The sequence below is a fragment of the Carcharodon carcharias genome, chromosome 21 (genome assembly GCF_017639515.1).
Source record: "Carcharodon carcharias isolate sCarCar2 chromosome 21, sCarCar2.pri, whole genome shotgun sequence".
Classification (NCBI taxonomy): Eukaryota; Metazoa; Chordata; class Chondrichthyes; order Lamniformes; family Lamnidae; genus Carcharodon; species Carcharodon carcharias.
The window spans coordinates 36,902,149-36,916,105 of NC_054487.1; the positions used below are offsets into that span (position 1 = coordinate 36,902,149).

Sequence of the window (13,957 nt, forward strand, 5' to 3'; positions counted from 1 at the left end):
GAGTTGAGGCCAAGATCAGATCAGATCAGCCTTGCCCTTATTGAATGGCAGAACAGGCTCGATGGGCCATATGGCTTACTCCTGCTATTATGTTCTCATAGTGAAAGACAGAGGATTAGTATTTCAATTGGATAAAGGTTAGCCCAATTTGCAAAGATAAAAGCACTTGAAATTGACCTGGAATGGACTACACTAATCCACAGGGAACTGACTTGGTGGTAACAAGACTCTTAAGTTTTGTACCTAGATTCGTACTGAAATTATCCGATGCGCAGTTAGGGCCAAAGCTATAGAATATGAGAATCGTAGGAAAAGACTGAAAATTAGTCAGCTGATGTTACTGTGATCCACACAAAATGTGTAATCAGCAAGGACGATGATGGAAACCACTGGCTCATCAAGACACTCGTCACTGAGTTCAGATCTGGCAGTGAGCAGTAGCATACGGAGATCTTCAAATCCGTAGTGGATTGTTTGGTAAAAGATGATTCTGAGATAAGGATTGTAAACATACTCCACTCTTGACAATGGATCTGGATACACTGGAGAAGTTATGAGGGAAATTATGGCAATGGGTAACCTTCTCGTTCTCTCTCCTCTACCCCCTCAACTTTCCAGTCTACCTTAACTGCGGAAGCTTTCAGTCCACCTTAACAGCTGAAGCTACACACTTCACAGCAGTTTCTGCTGAGTGTTTTCGTGCTCTCGCTCTGCCTTTCCGAAGGTTATTATTTTAGCCCTAGCAATCCTGTCCATTCTGGATTCTTATGGCCTTCTGCAGTCCTGTGACAGTTACTTTAATCACGACCGAAGCATAATACTGGGTTCCTACAGCAACCCCTCAACCTGTGACTAATACTTGCATAGGACATTGCCAGTTGACATGTGCAAACTTGCTAGCAAGTACCCTACTCCTAAATCCCTCCTGACAAATGCACTCCAAGTGACAAATGCTAACCCCTGGTAAGTGCAAAGACCTCAGTGATGCGTCATTATTTTAATACCTTTTTCACAGGTAGCTTTGCAAAATTTACCCCAAGTACATGCACCTGTGTCAATGCAAATAATGACTTCTAACTAAATATTTGTAACTTTTGATCAATGGAAAGAGTACTCCTAGCTTCTCCATAACAATTAATTTATAACTGTTAACCGGAGATACATGGATGATCTAGTCTTCAGGCCCCTTCCTGGCTGATGAGCATCGTAGCTTTTGCTTCTTTCTGCTAAGTGGACTTGCTGAACCCAAATGTGTCCTAGCCATAACTTCAGTTCACTCCCAAAGGACCCAATTGTTCATTCTTCAAACAATATTTGGTACTTAGAGATGTCAACTTTAAAGCTTTCTTAATTACATAGCTTAAAATCCACAAATCATTCCAATAATGCATACATACATACATATACACTTTTCATCACTAAGTTTATGTATAGTACATTTTGAGAATTTAAGATTCATTAATTACTCAAATGTGCAAATGCAGTGAAGTCTACCAACAGTTTCAGAGCAGAAACAAATGGAGGACCAAAGGGAATCGGATCAACTGGAAGCACCTTGGGACATTGGGCTGGAATTCAAAGACGGAGGTGAAACCTTGAAAGATCATTCCACCCATGAAAAGGAAGAGTACTGATTCATTACAACAGGGATCAAAACTTTAATATTGTATGAAGAAAAAGTGTATTTGAACTTGGACATGTGGATTTGGGGGGAAAAATCTAGTAAAGGAACTGATCTGGAAGGAAAGTGAAACTCTAAAGGTGGTGCAGGAGCAAAAGAACACATCTTGCCTGGCAAGCTGCTAAGGCTGTTAAAGCACACGGCATGCTAGGCCTTATAAAGTTGGGGTATAGAGTATTACACTTGCCTGGATGAGTGCAGCTCCAGCAACACTCAAGCAGCTTGACACCATCCTGGACAAAGTAGCCTGCTTGTTTGGCACCCCTTCCACAAACATTCACTCACTCCACCACCAACGCACAGTAGCAGCAGTGTGTACCATCTACAAGGTGCACTGCAGAAACTCATGGTTCCTTTGCCATCACCTTCCAAGCCCGTGACCTCTATGACCTAGAAGGGCAGCAGATACATGGGACCACCATCCCCTGCAAGTTCCCCTCCAAGCCACACAATTCTGACTTGGTATTACTGTTCCTTCACTGTCGCTTCCTAACAGCACTATATGTGTACTACACTACGTGGCCTGCAGTGATTCAGGCTCTCCACCACCACCTCAAGGGCAATAAGGGATGGGCGATAAGTGCTGGCCTAGCCGGCAAAGTCCAATCAGCTGAAAATGCCGCAAGGCCTCACAATAATAGGAAATCAAAAAGAACACAATATGAAGGTGGTGCCTTCAGGTAGAGGCGCTACCAGTTAAGAATATGGGATAAACTATGGTTATAGTGATGGATTTCCCCAACCCGTCTGATCAGTTAACTTATTATGACTATAAACAGAATAAATCAGAATCTCGGTCATAATCGCAGGGGGCTATAAAATTAAAATCTGGCTCCTTTTTATAAAACTCCAATGCAAACTATTTAATCAGAAACACTGTTGGTACTCAGTCCAGTTAATCAAGTTTGTATAATGTGGGCTACAGTTAACTGAGCGGTGTGATAAATACACCTTTTGATTGAATTAAAAAACAATAAATCCAGGTAAGCTGTACACAGGAGTGACTGAATCCTGAGACTGCTAATTCAACTACCAGCTGATCGAGGAAGGGTCAGGTTCCTTTTTAAATGGGAAAAAATGAGTGGAGGAGAAATAAGGCAACAAAGCTAACATGACTTTGGAGGCCTTGTCTAAGTTTAATTTATGTTTTGCTCAAAAAAATAATTTATCATGTTGACCTACACTGATGTGGTAAGTGAAAATATAACCTGCAGCGTCAGTGTTCACTGCATAAAGTGGTTCCTTGGATTATAGTGGCAAAAACACTGCTGTTACTAATTGTGTGTGAGATTAGAGCTACGAAATGGATGCGTCGTGTCAAATGAAATTGTTAGCTGGAACCTTGTGGGGGGTGATCCCATTTTTCTTTGTCAATAAACATGATAGCACATAAAGTGAGACAAACTGAACATAGATTGGAAAGAGTCTGCTGAGGATTATTTCAGGTTCATATGCTAGAATTGGGAATGGCCTTAGTTGCGACCATGATAATTAGAATGCTTGCAATGGGATTCATTATCATCCAACATAGTTGGAAAATGAAATTGCCATATTCCAATGGATAAAGGACATGATCTTGGATGGAGAGCATATGAAATGTATATAACTGGTACTTCAAACTAAGTGGGAATAGTTGAGAAGAAAACTATGAAATTATTTTCTGGAATAATGGGGCTTTATACCAACAACAACTTATATTGATAATGCCTTTTGATGTAGTAAAATGACCCAAGGTGCTTTACTGGAGAGGTAGCAAGCAAAATTTGACACCAGGCCATCAAATGATATTAGGACAGCAAAATGGGTAGGGCTTAAGAGACTTCTTAAGGTGACAGAGGTAGAAAGATGGGAAGGTTTAGGTGGGGTAGCTTGAGGCTCTGGTAGCTGAAGTAACCATGGCCACTTATGGCGCAAATAGAATCAAATGTGCAAGATGCCAGAATCGGTGGAGTTTTTCACTCATTTTATAGGATGTGGGTGTTGCTGGCTGGGCCAGCATTGATTGCCTATCCATAATCGCCCTTGAGAGGTGGTGGTGAGCTGCCTTCTTGAACCGTTACAGTCCAGGTGGTAAAGGTACACTCACAGTGCTGTTAGGGAGGGAGTTCCAGGATTTTGACCCAGTGACAATGAAGGAACAGTGATAGAGCTCCAAGTTAAGATGGTAAGTGGCTTGGAGGGGAACTTCCAGATGGTGGTGTTCCTATGTATCTGTTACTCTTGCCCTTCTAGATGGTAGTTGTCGTGGGTTTGGAAGGTGCTGTCGAAGGATGCTTGGTGAGTTCCTGCAACTATGCCTCGGTGGTGGAGGGAGTGAATGTTTGTGGAAGGGGTGCCAATTAAGTGGGCTGCTTTGCCTTGGATGGATCACACTCCTGATTTGTGCCTTGCACATGATGGCCATGCTTTAGGGAGTCAGGAGGTAAGTTACTTGCCACAGGATTCCCAGCCTTTGACCTGCTCTTATATGGCTAGTCCAGTTCAGTTTCTGGCCAATGGTAACACCTAGAATGTTGACAGTGGGAGATTCAGCGATGGTAATGCCATTGAATGTCATGGGGTGATGGTTAGATTCTCTCTTGTTGGAGATGGTCATTACCTGGCACTTGTGTGGTGCAAATGTTACTTGCCACTTGGCAGTCTGAGCCTGGATATTGTCCAGGTTTTGCTGCATTTGGACATGGACTGTTTCAGTATCTTGAGTCGTCGCAAATTCTGCTGAGCGTTGCGCAATCATCAGTAAACATCCCCACTTCTGACCTTATGTGAAAGAAAGGTCATTGATGAAGCAGCTGAAGATGATTGGGCCTAGGACTACCCTGAGGAACTCCTGTGGTGATGTCCTGGAACTGAGGTGATTGACCTCCAACAACCACAACCATCTTCCTTTGTGCTAGGGGTGTGATTCCAACCAGTGGAGATTTTCCCCCCCCGCCGATTCCTGTTGACTCCAGTTTTATTAGGGCTCCTTGATACCACACTCGGTCAAGTGCTGACTTGATGTCAAGGGCAGTCACTCTCACCTCTGGAGTTCAGCCCTTTTGTCCATGTTTGAACCAAGGCTATAATGAGGTCGGGAGCTGAGTGGCCCCAGACTGACCCAAACTGAGCATCAGTGAGCAGGCTATTGCGAAGCAAGTGCTGCTTGATAGCACTGTTGATGATACTTTCCATCACTTTATTGATGTTAGAGAATAGACTAATGGGGCAGTAATTTGCCGGGTTGAATTTGTCCTACGTTTTATGCACAGGGCATACCTGGACAATTTTCCACATTGCCGGTTAGATGCCAGTGTTGTAGCTGTACTGAAACAGCTTGCCTAAGGGCATGGCAAGTTCTGGATCACAAGTCTTGAGTACTATTGCTGGAATAATGTCAAGGCCCATAGCCTTTTAGGTATCCAGTGCCTTCAGCCATTTCTTGATGTCATGTGGAGTGAATCAAATTGGCTGAAGACTGGCAGCTGTGATGCTGGGGACTTCTGGAGGAGGCCAAGATGGATTATCCACCCAGCACTTCTGGCTGAAGATTGTTGCAAATGCTTCAGCTTTATCTGTTGCACTGATGTGCTAGGCTTCCCCCATCATTGAGGATGAGGGTATTTGTGAAGCCACCTCCTCCAGTGAGTTTAATTGTCCACCAGCTTTCACGGACTGGATGTGGCAGGACTGCAGAGCTTAGATCCAATCCGTTGGTTGTGGGATCACTTATCTCTATCATTTGCTGCTTATACTGTTTGGCACGCAAGTAGTCCTGTGTTGTTGCTTTCCTGGTGGACACCTCATTTCAGGTATGCCTGGTGCTGCTCCTGCACTCTTCTTTGAAGTGCAGAGACCTTGGCAGGTTCTAGGGCTGGAAGAGGTTAGAGAATGCAGGGGTGAGGCCATGGAGAGATTTTTAAAAGGGGGATGACTAATTTAAAATTGAGGTGTTGCTGTACCAAGAGCCAGTGTCAGTCAGCTGAGCACTGGGGTAATAGTGAACTGGACTTGGGAATTAGGATATGGGCAGCAGAGGTTTATGAAGCCACAGATGATCTGTGGCAGGATGGATTCAAGTGTCAAGTGAGTACACTGGTTTGGTGATTGAGTGGATATATAATCAAAAGCTCAGCTCAAGTTCAGATACAACACCAAGTTTACAAACGATTTGGATCTGCCTTGCATTTATCAGGGAGAAGAGTCAGTGGTTAGGGAATGGTGTTTGTGATTGGCACAGCAGACAATGACTTCCAGTCTTCCCAATATTTAGTTGGAGGAAATCTCTGCTCATCTAGTTCTAGATGTTGGACATCATTTGACCATGGCAAATAAACACAAGTATGTCGAAAGACAACAAAGGATCATAGTATGGCCATTGAGTGAACTCATAATTTCATTGCTGCTGTCGGTTAATGGTAGATCAATTTAAGAAAAAGAATCTGGTAATGGCATCCAAATGTTGAAATATAGCTCTTGTAGAATATTGAGATTCTAAAAATGCTAACCTTAAGTGTTGTTTTAAAGCATTAAAGAAGGAAATGGATGACTAGGATCTTTGTTGGGTAACAAAATGGGACAAATTATGGTTCTCACATAATAGTTGGACATTGTGTGTTTCAGTTCCACCTGTGGTATTTTATCTATTTCTCTAGGCTGATTGCATGGAGAGTCTGACAGAAAGTCCGAGGGATCATGACACAAGACATCCAAGAAAGTAAAACTTCAGTTCAGAATAAAGCTTGATCTGTACTATTTTTGTTTGACTTGGTCGTTTTTTTTGATCTAGGAGGCTTGCTGAGATTGGAGAAGGTGTTGGATTATGTTAAAACCCACTTCTAATTAATGCATCGTGTCAAGAACTCATTCCACCAATACCAACTACTTGTGCTGAACACGCTAATTAGATGTGGTAGTTAAACTTTCCATTCATTTTGACTTGTATGGAAAAGTTACATGAAATTAGTACAGATGATCAGTTGATCCTTGAGGAATTTTGAACTAAAACTGCTGTCATGTTCCCAACTTGGGTACTGTGGATCAGTGAAACATTTGCCTATTCCTGAGGTGTATAATATTAAACTGAAATTAAGGGGTCCATACTTGGAACATTTAATTTCCTCTTGAATTTAACAAAGTCACAAATGACATTGCAAATGTCCTGGTTAGAAGCTGATAGTTAACTTATCACAGTGTGGTGTTTGGTTAGAGGAAGTAAACTTGTAATGAAAGATGCAAGGTTAAGCCAATGAGCCAGCAATTTGCTTCTTCGTGATTTATACGAACATGCAAACTAGGAGGAGGAGTAGGCAGTTCAACCCCTAGAGCCTGCTTTGCCATTTGACACAATCATCACAGATCTGATTGTTTTGAAAAACACTTGGCTGCGGTTTAGGATAAACTGATTCAAAACTGCCAATAAGAATCTATTGAAAAAAGCAGTCAGGGTTGATTTGCTGTAATAATGAATCATTGACTGCTTGGCAAACATTAGACTGGTGAGCTGATTTATTTTGGTTATATTGCTATTGTAAGTAAACTTCTGTTATGTGCCTGCCTTTGTTGAACTAAGTCACATGAAGTGAAATTTATGTGTAGAGAAATATATCAAATAAGCAGGGTATTTAGTAAATGATATGCCTTACTAGTGTTTACTGTGTTCTAGCCTAAGGCATGACTCCCTTGCTCTGGCTAGTAATCCAGCCTAAACTGCTAGAGATAGTGATCTGTAGGGAGGTGCTTGAGATATTCTGGACCAGGCCATTTCTATCTGACCTGAAAACATCCTGTATTTCAAATTAAGTTTAAGAAGTATTTTTTTCCAAACAGTTCTGCTATCATTCTACGAAATCTGCGTATCATTTTGTGATGTGTTGAGATTTTAAACTATGCTGTTGTCTGGACCTTGGTGGAATGTTTGTTTAACAATGCTACTGTTGAACGTAGCATGACTATACCCTGTGAAATTCACAGGGTAATTCAAACAGGAGACCTGGACTAATTTCCTGGAGATAATGCGAGATATGTTGAAATTCAATGGGTGATGAGTCAATTCTATAATGTTATGGTACTCAAGATAACTTGAGGGAGTAATTGACTTTTCTCAATCCAAGAAAATATCTACACCGGACTCAAATTTCTATCTATTGCTTCTGACAGCCCCTGGGGAGAATACAGTGGTGAGTCTTGTTTTGAATTATTTATAAATAAACAGCTCCGAATAACCCGCAGCTTTTGACATTCAGGATCAGCCTCATTGCTGCAATGAAAAAAAATACTGCAGATGCGGGAAATCTAAAATAGAAACAGAAAATGCTGGAAAAACTCAGGTCGGGCAGCATCTGTGGAGAGAGAAACCAAATTAGCGTTTCTTGTTCAGAGCTGAAGGGAGGTGGATATGTGATGGATTTTATAATGAAGAGAGGGGAGTGGAGCAAAAAAGGACAGGGATAAGTGGGAGCTCAGGAGAGATTTGACACAAGACAAAGGGACTGGTAATGATAGTGTTAAAGACTAAGGAAGGTCTTAATGCTCAAGAGTCTCTCTTGTTTCTCGGTGACCAGAATGGATGTATTAGTTTAGGTGTGGCCCGACACTGGAGCACTATACAATTTGATCATGAATCCCTCTAACTCATGTTCTATCGGTTTGACATTTTAACATTTTATTGCTTTACTGATTCCTCTACTGCGTTGATCGGACGTTTTGAGCATTGAATTTACCTAAGATGACTCTTGTCATAATTGTTGAAATAACTAGGAATGAAATGTAGTGAGCTTCATCCGTTTTCCTTATGCACTGATTAAATTTCATCTGCTATTTCTCTGCTTACATAAGTTGTCCAACTTGTTTTGTAGTTTCTCAGCTGCTTCCTCTGATTGCACTGCCCTGCCTAGTTTGTTATTACCTGAAGACTTGAATTTCTCAACGAACCCAGGCTGTCTGGCTCTTCTCTGCATACATGCTCACAATTCCCACAGAATATCTTGCTTCAAAGCCCTGGGACATTTTTCTGTAAATCAAGATAAGGCTTGCCTGTCGATAGCTAAAGGGTCCACCTCTTGTTCCATTTTTAATAATGCTACCTTCCAATCTATTGGAAGATTTAACTGATTAAAGTGAGCTTTGAAAGATAATGGTGAAAGTATTTGCAATCACCACGGATAACCCAAGGGAGAGGTGGTGGCATACTGGCATTGTCACTGGACTGGTAATCCAGAGATCCAGGGTAATGCTCTGGGGACCTGGGTTTGAATCCCACCATGACAGATGGTGGAATTTGAAGTCAATAAAATTTGATGAAACCATTGCTGATTGTCGTAAAAACCCATCTGGGTCCCCTTTAGGGAAGGAAATCTGCCATCCTTACCTGGTCTGGCTCCCAGACCCACAGCAATGTGGTTGACTCTTAAAAAATAAATACCTTTTAAACAAGGGCAATTAGGGATGGGCAATAAATGCTGGCCTAGCCAGTGATGCCCACATTCCATGAATGAATAATAAAAAAAATGTAAATTTTTAAAAACCAACACCTTGTTCACCTTTAACTGCAGCATGACTTCCGAAGGATTTCCAGCGTATTTTCCCTTGCACACTCCACACCACTAGAATGTTCTCCATCCTTCTTTTTCAATAAGAAGTTAAAAAAACAATTAGTAATTCTGTGTTATGATTCTAGCTGAGATTACGCCTGCACAAGCCTGATCCCGGAGAGGAACCCAGATCCTAACTTTTTATTTTTGTTTTTTTAGATACATGGAGAGGGGCTACTGAACAGAGTCACTGGAGTCAGCTCATGAACTTTTAATAAAAGCATAAAACATTTATTTAATAAGAAAAGATAAATGATTTTATAATACTCCTTCACCCACAACTATACCTTTACAGATATATACAGATTTGTAAGGATAACATGAGTTACAAAAGCTAACCTATACTCTAATGTTCACAGTAAGTACACAGTCCATGTAAACCACTTGGCACCCTATGGTCTGACACACCACACTCTGAAACCAAGTGACAAATGCCACCCCACACATATGCTATGGATCTCTCCTCAACTCTCCACAGACACTTATCACGCCATGTGCCAATCGGTCTCACCGAACTCCGTTTTTCACACAAGGGTTTTCAATCTCTACTCTCCAAGTACTCACTTTGGAATCTTCTCCCAAACCAATGCTTGCTTTCAGACACCTTCCGCGAGGGTTCGCCTCCAGGGTCTCGAACTTGCCTTCCGATGTTCCGCTCTCCTGGGTCACCATATGTATTCAAGCTGTCTTCCACGCACTTTCTCTCACCGACTCAGCCGTCAACAGTACCACTGCTTCACATGTCCATATCAAAGAGTTACAGACCTTCAGTTGCCTCTTTGGACCTTCTGGCCTCTTGTAAACTTTTATCTCTTTAAGCTTGAAGTTTTAAACTTGAAGCTTGGAGCCTTTATCTGCCCCTCACTCTTAACTTCATTAATATCTTTTCCCAGGCTCCTGTCCTTCCTTTGATTAGAAGATCTCCTTGTGACTTTCTCCTGTTCTACTCCTCTAGATCTTGGACTGGCAATCTGTCCCCTTTGCTCCAGTCTCTCCTGGCAGCAACTTTCAAAACCAACTGAACTCAAATAGCTTCCAAATCAAACTGTTGTTTCTAGTTTCTTGTATGTGTCTGTCTGTGGGAGGGACCTGCCTCTCTTGGACCCCCGTTGCTAGACAACAGCCCAGTTTCTCTACCCTTGTTTAACTTAGCTGCAACAGTCATAAAAATCTTATTAGAAAGGTAAGCACCTTTTAAAGTGAAACTAAAACTCAATTTGACCTTTCTTAACACAACAAATACAGAAATACAAATTAAGCTTAAACTTTAAAGCTAAAACTCATTCCTAATACCTAAAAATACGAATTTAACTTAATTAGACTATCTCTAATTCCCACATCTGCCTCGTCCCTATCCTCAGACAAGCTTCATCACTACTAATGATAAATGGTCCAAAGTCCCGCTATACTCTTGCCACTGTTACAAACCCATCATTTATATTGAAAATTACTTTATTGAGTGGGCTATAATCCCAGGATAAGTTTTTAAAAAGACTGACGACAACATTAAATGAACTGAACAGCAGCTCCTAGGGTGGCCGAACATTTACATAACTTGCTGTTCTGCGAGCTTGTGCTCTGTGATCAGACAAACGCCGCAGGCAGTGTCTTCAGTGTGAACCAAGCAGCTTGCTGACTCCAGAAGACAGAGTTCAAGGGCAATTTGGGATGAGCAGCAAATGCTGACCTTGCCAGTGACACTCACATCCCATGAAGGAATAAAGGGAAAAATAATAATAGTACCAGCAGATGAACTGTATAGAGTGGCAAATCTGAACAGATGGTTAAGAAATAGTTCCTCCCACTCTGATAGCTGACAAGTGTTGATAGTGAGAACTGTTGGCAGCTTATCAAGAGGAATTTGCTGCCATTGGCACTGATACCTGATCACTTATGTTGCAAAGTTTCCTCTTCCATTTGCATTTATTAGGATATACTTTGGGTATATATACTGACCATTTAACCAAATTAATCTATGAACTTCGAAAATGCTTTCTTTCTTGGGTGTCAACAACAAAAAAAATCTTCAAAACTTGCAAAAAAAAATAGAAAGCCAGGTATTATGGGGATACATAACTACCCAGTGAGACTAAGGCCAAAGAAAGCAGGAAAGAAAACTACTTGGTTCTCATTCCTGATTATTATACAAAGGTCTTAGCTTTGTTTCTTTTCACTCCACTCTTCATCCCATGTCAAAATCACTTGATCACTCTCACTGTAATTGCACATGAAGAATAGCCATTTTGGTGAAGTGTAAGGGCTGACTGATCGAGCATGAATCATCATCTTCAGGACAACATTGAAGGATGAAAAGGCTGCACTAAATGCACAAGCAATAAGCATACTTTAAGGTGTGATACTGAATTATACTGATCAAAATGGTCCTGCGTTTGGTCCCTCTGTCTGCTGAATTAGTTGAAGCAGCAGTCAGAATAAAAATTGGCCTCTATTTTTCTAAGATAGGTAGGAAAAATGCAACTAAAAATCCTCCTTTTTAATAAAAGCTATTTGTCGATACTGGACAACGACAGAATTAGCATCAATCGTGCTCATCTCAATCCATTATATCAAATAACCTGCCAACAATCACTGAGTAGGTTTTTAGTGTGAAGTATTTTTGGGATATTCCAAGGGTGTAAAAGAAGCTGTGTAAGTGAAAGTTCTTTACATAAAAATGGTCAAGTGGGCATGCTATTAAAGTCAAATTGGCATCTGTGGAACCAATTGAATCAGCATTTTCAGGAAATGAAGGAGTGAAAAATAAACTAATGTTGAATAAGCTAACGTACTTCACCTAGACTCTTGGGTGCTAATTTTTTTTTTGTTGTTGTTGTTTGTGACAGATGCCAAGCTTCTACCCAACTATAACTGTCGTGTTATGATCCGGGATAAAACTTGCTCCTCATCAGGAGAACGTGCTGTTCTTGTCAGTCTACTACCTGTTTCTGGAAAGCCCTGCAAAGCCAGGGAGAAAGCCAGAACCAAATCCCAATAATTGTGTAATGAAGTTTCTCTTGCTCCTTTCTTGATTGGCAACCTTTAATAGTGAGCCTTTTTTTCTTAAGAAAGATAAACCATTAATTTGTATGAAATACGATGGTGATTTTTTTTGTCACTACTTTTAAGCATTTAAGTAACGTTTTCTTATGATACTACCAAGGCCAAGAGTGAAAAGGTTCAATTGTTCATTTGTCATAAATCTCTGCTAATTGCGTTCAGATATTTCATAGGTTGTCTAACGAATTAGTTATTTCAGGCAATTCCCTTTGAAGCTATTACTTTGAGATCAGATTCCGTCAAAACCTGAGACAGTTCCCTCATTCGACTTGACTAGTACCTCAGTTGAATTGTACATATATTATTTGATTTCAGTATATAAATCAAACTGATTTTTTTTACACCAAGTGTTGAACAATGTGCCACTTGTAACTATGAATAAAGAAACACATGGCTGGGAGAGAATTTCTTGCTGTGCTAAGTAAGTGCATTGTATTTTCAGAATGTGTAATTTTGCTCTGAAATACTGGTAAATTGGCTTCAATATATTGTTTATAAAGCCATTTTTTAATATTGAACTTTGTAATTTTTTGACATTATGTTTTCTACTTCCATGTGACCTTAACATTTTGCATAATGTTTGCAAATGAAAGAAGTTCCTAACCATTGTTTTGCTAGTTTGTGAAGTTATTCACTTGTTTAGATGTCAAAATTGTATGTTATTAAAGAATATTGACAAAGTTCAAATTTACTTCGAACCTTACTATAAAATTACAACAGTATCTCCTGAGATCTATAGAATTTTTCGGTTTCATTTTTATGGCGCTGCAAAAAAATTTAATATCTGGCATTTCTAAAAGCATTATGATATGGCAGGTGGTAATTGCCTGGCTGAACAAATTCCAAAGGGAAATTTGGCTAAGCTATCACAATGATTTGCAATTTGTATTGTTATGACCCATCACTTGGTAAAACTGAATTATTTAAAAAATCTTGGAAGGAAACTTTAAACAACTGTCATAACCTTTATTTTAAGTGGTATGTTTGAGGTGCAACTCTAAATTCAGGAATCAAACCACCAATTCTAGAGGTTTTATATTAAACTAAATGAAGCATTTTATTAATTTACACAAATATATATGTATATATAAAAATATATACACATGGCTACAAATTACTACTATTATAACTTTTAACAAATTCCCAAACCAATCTCCATTAAGGCAATAGCACCCATAGATTTACCAGACACCAGGCAAAACATTTTCACCTTGTGAATTCAAAATGAGATTCCTCTCACTTTGGCTCCTGTGGAGACAGTTAAAGGCTTACAGCTACTTTGATATTGCATTGCCTCTGCTCTGCACACACAAAAACTGCTACCGGTTATATCCAGCACATCTCATTGAATGTAAATTCTTAATGTATCAACAGCATCTTTGAACTCCACCTCTAACAATAAAACCCCTTTCATAGCACCAATTTTATTAGTAAATAAACATTGCTTGGTCTGTGCTAGCTAGGTGCCAGATTTCACCCCACTTGGTTGCTCTATTCAAAAAAAAAACGCAAATGCCCTCGACCTCTTACATCTCAAAACTAGGACACATCAAAGCACCCAGACTAGCTGGCTTTAATTCAATTAAAACATACCCACAGACTAAACCTCTATTTTAAAAGAAAAAGATTTTCCAATAATATATACATT

The 13,957-nt window shown here is 40.1% G+C and overlaps 1 protein-coding gene across 4 annotated transcripts in view; it reads left to right on the top strand.

Annotated features, from left to right (window-relative positions):
* Positions 1-13,039, top strand: part of LOC121293302 — a 97,986-nt gene extending 84,947 nt beyond the window's left edge. The window contains exons 5-6 of one of the 4 annotated variants that reach the window (XR_005946481.1): positions 6,316-6,377; positions 12,096-12,171. Coding sequence is in view for 1 of the 4 variants with exons in the window: in XM_041216211.1 (XP_041072145.1) it covers positions 12,096-12,247 (152 nt within the window). In the remaining 3 variants the exon portion in view is untranslated. Of the gene's footprint in view, positions 1-6,315; positions 6,378-7,633; positions 7,698-12,095 lie in introns of those variants that run through there. The other 3 variants (XR_005946482.1, XM_041216211.1, XM_041216212.1) reach the window with 3 other exon arrangements.
* Positions 13,040-13,957: the final 918 nt, after the last annotated feature.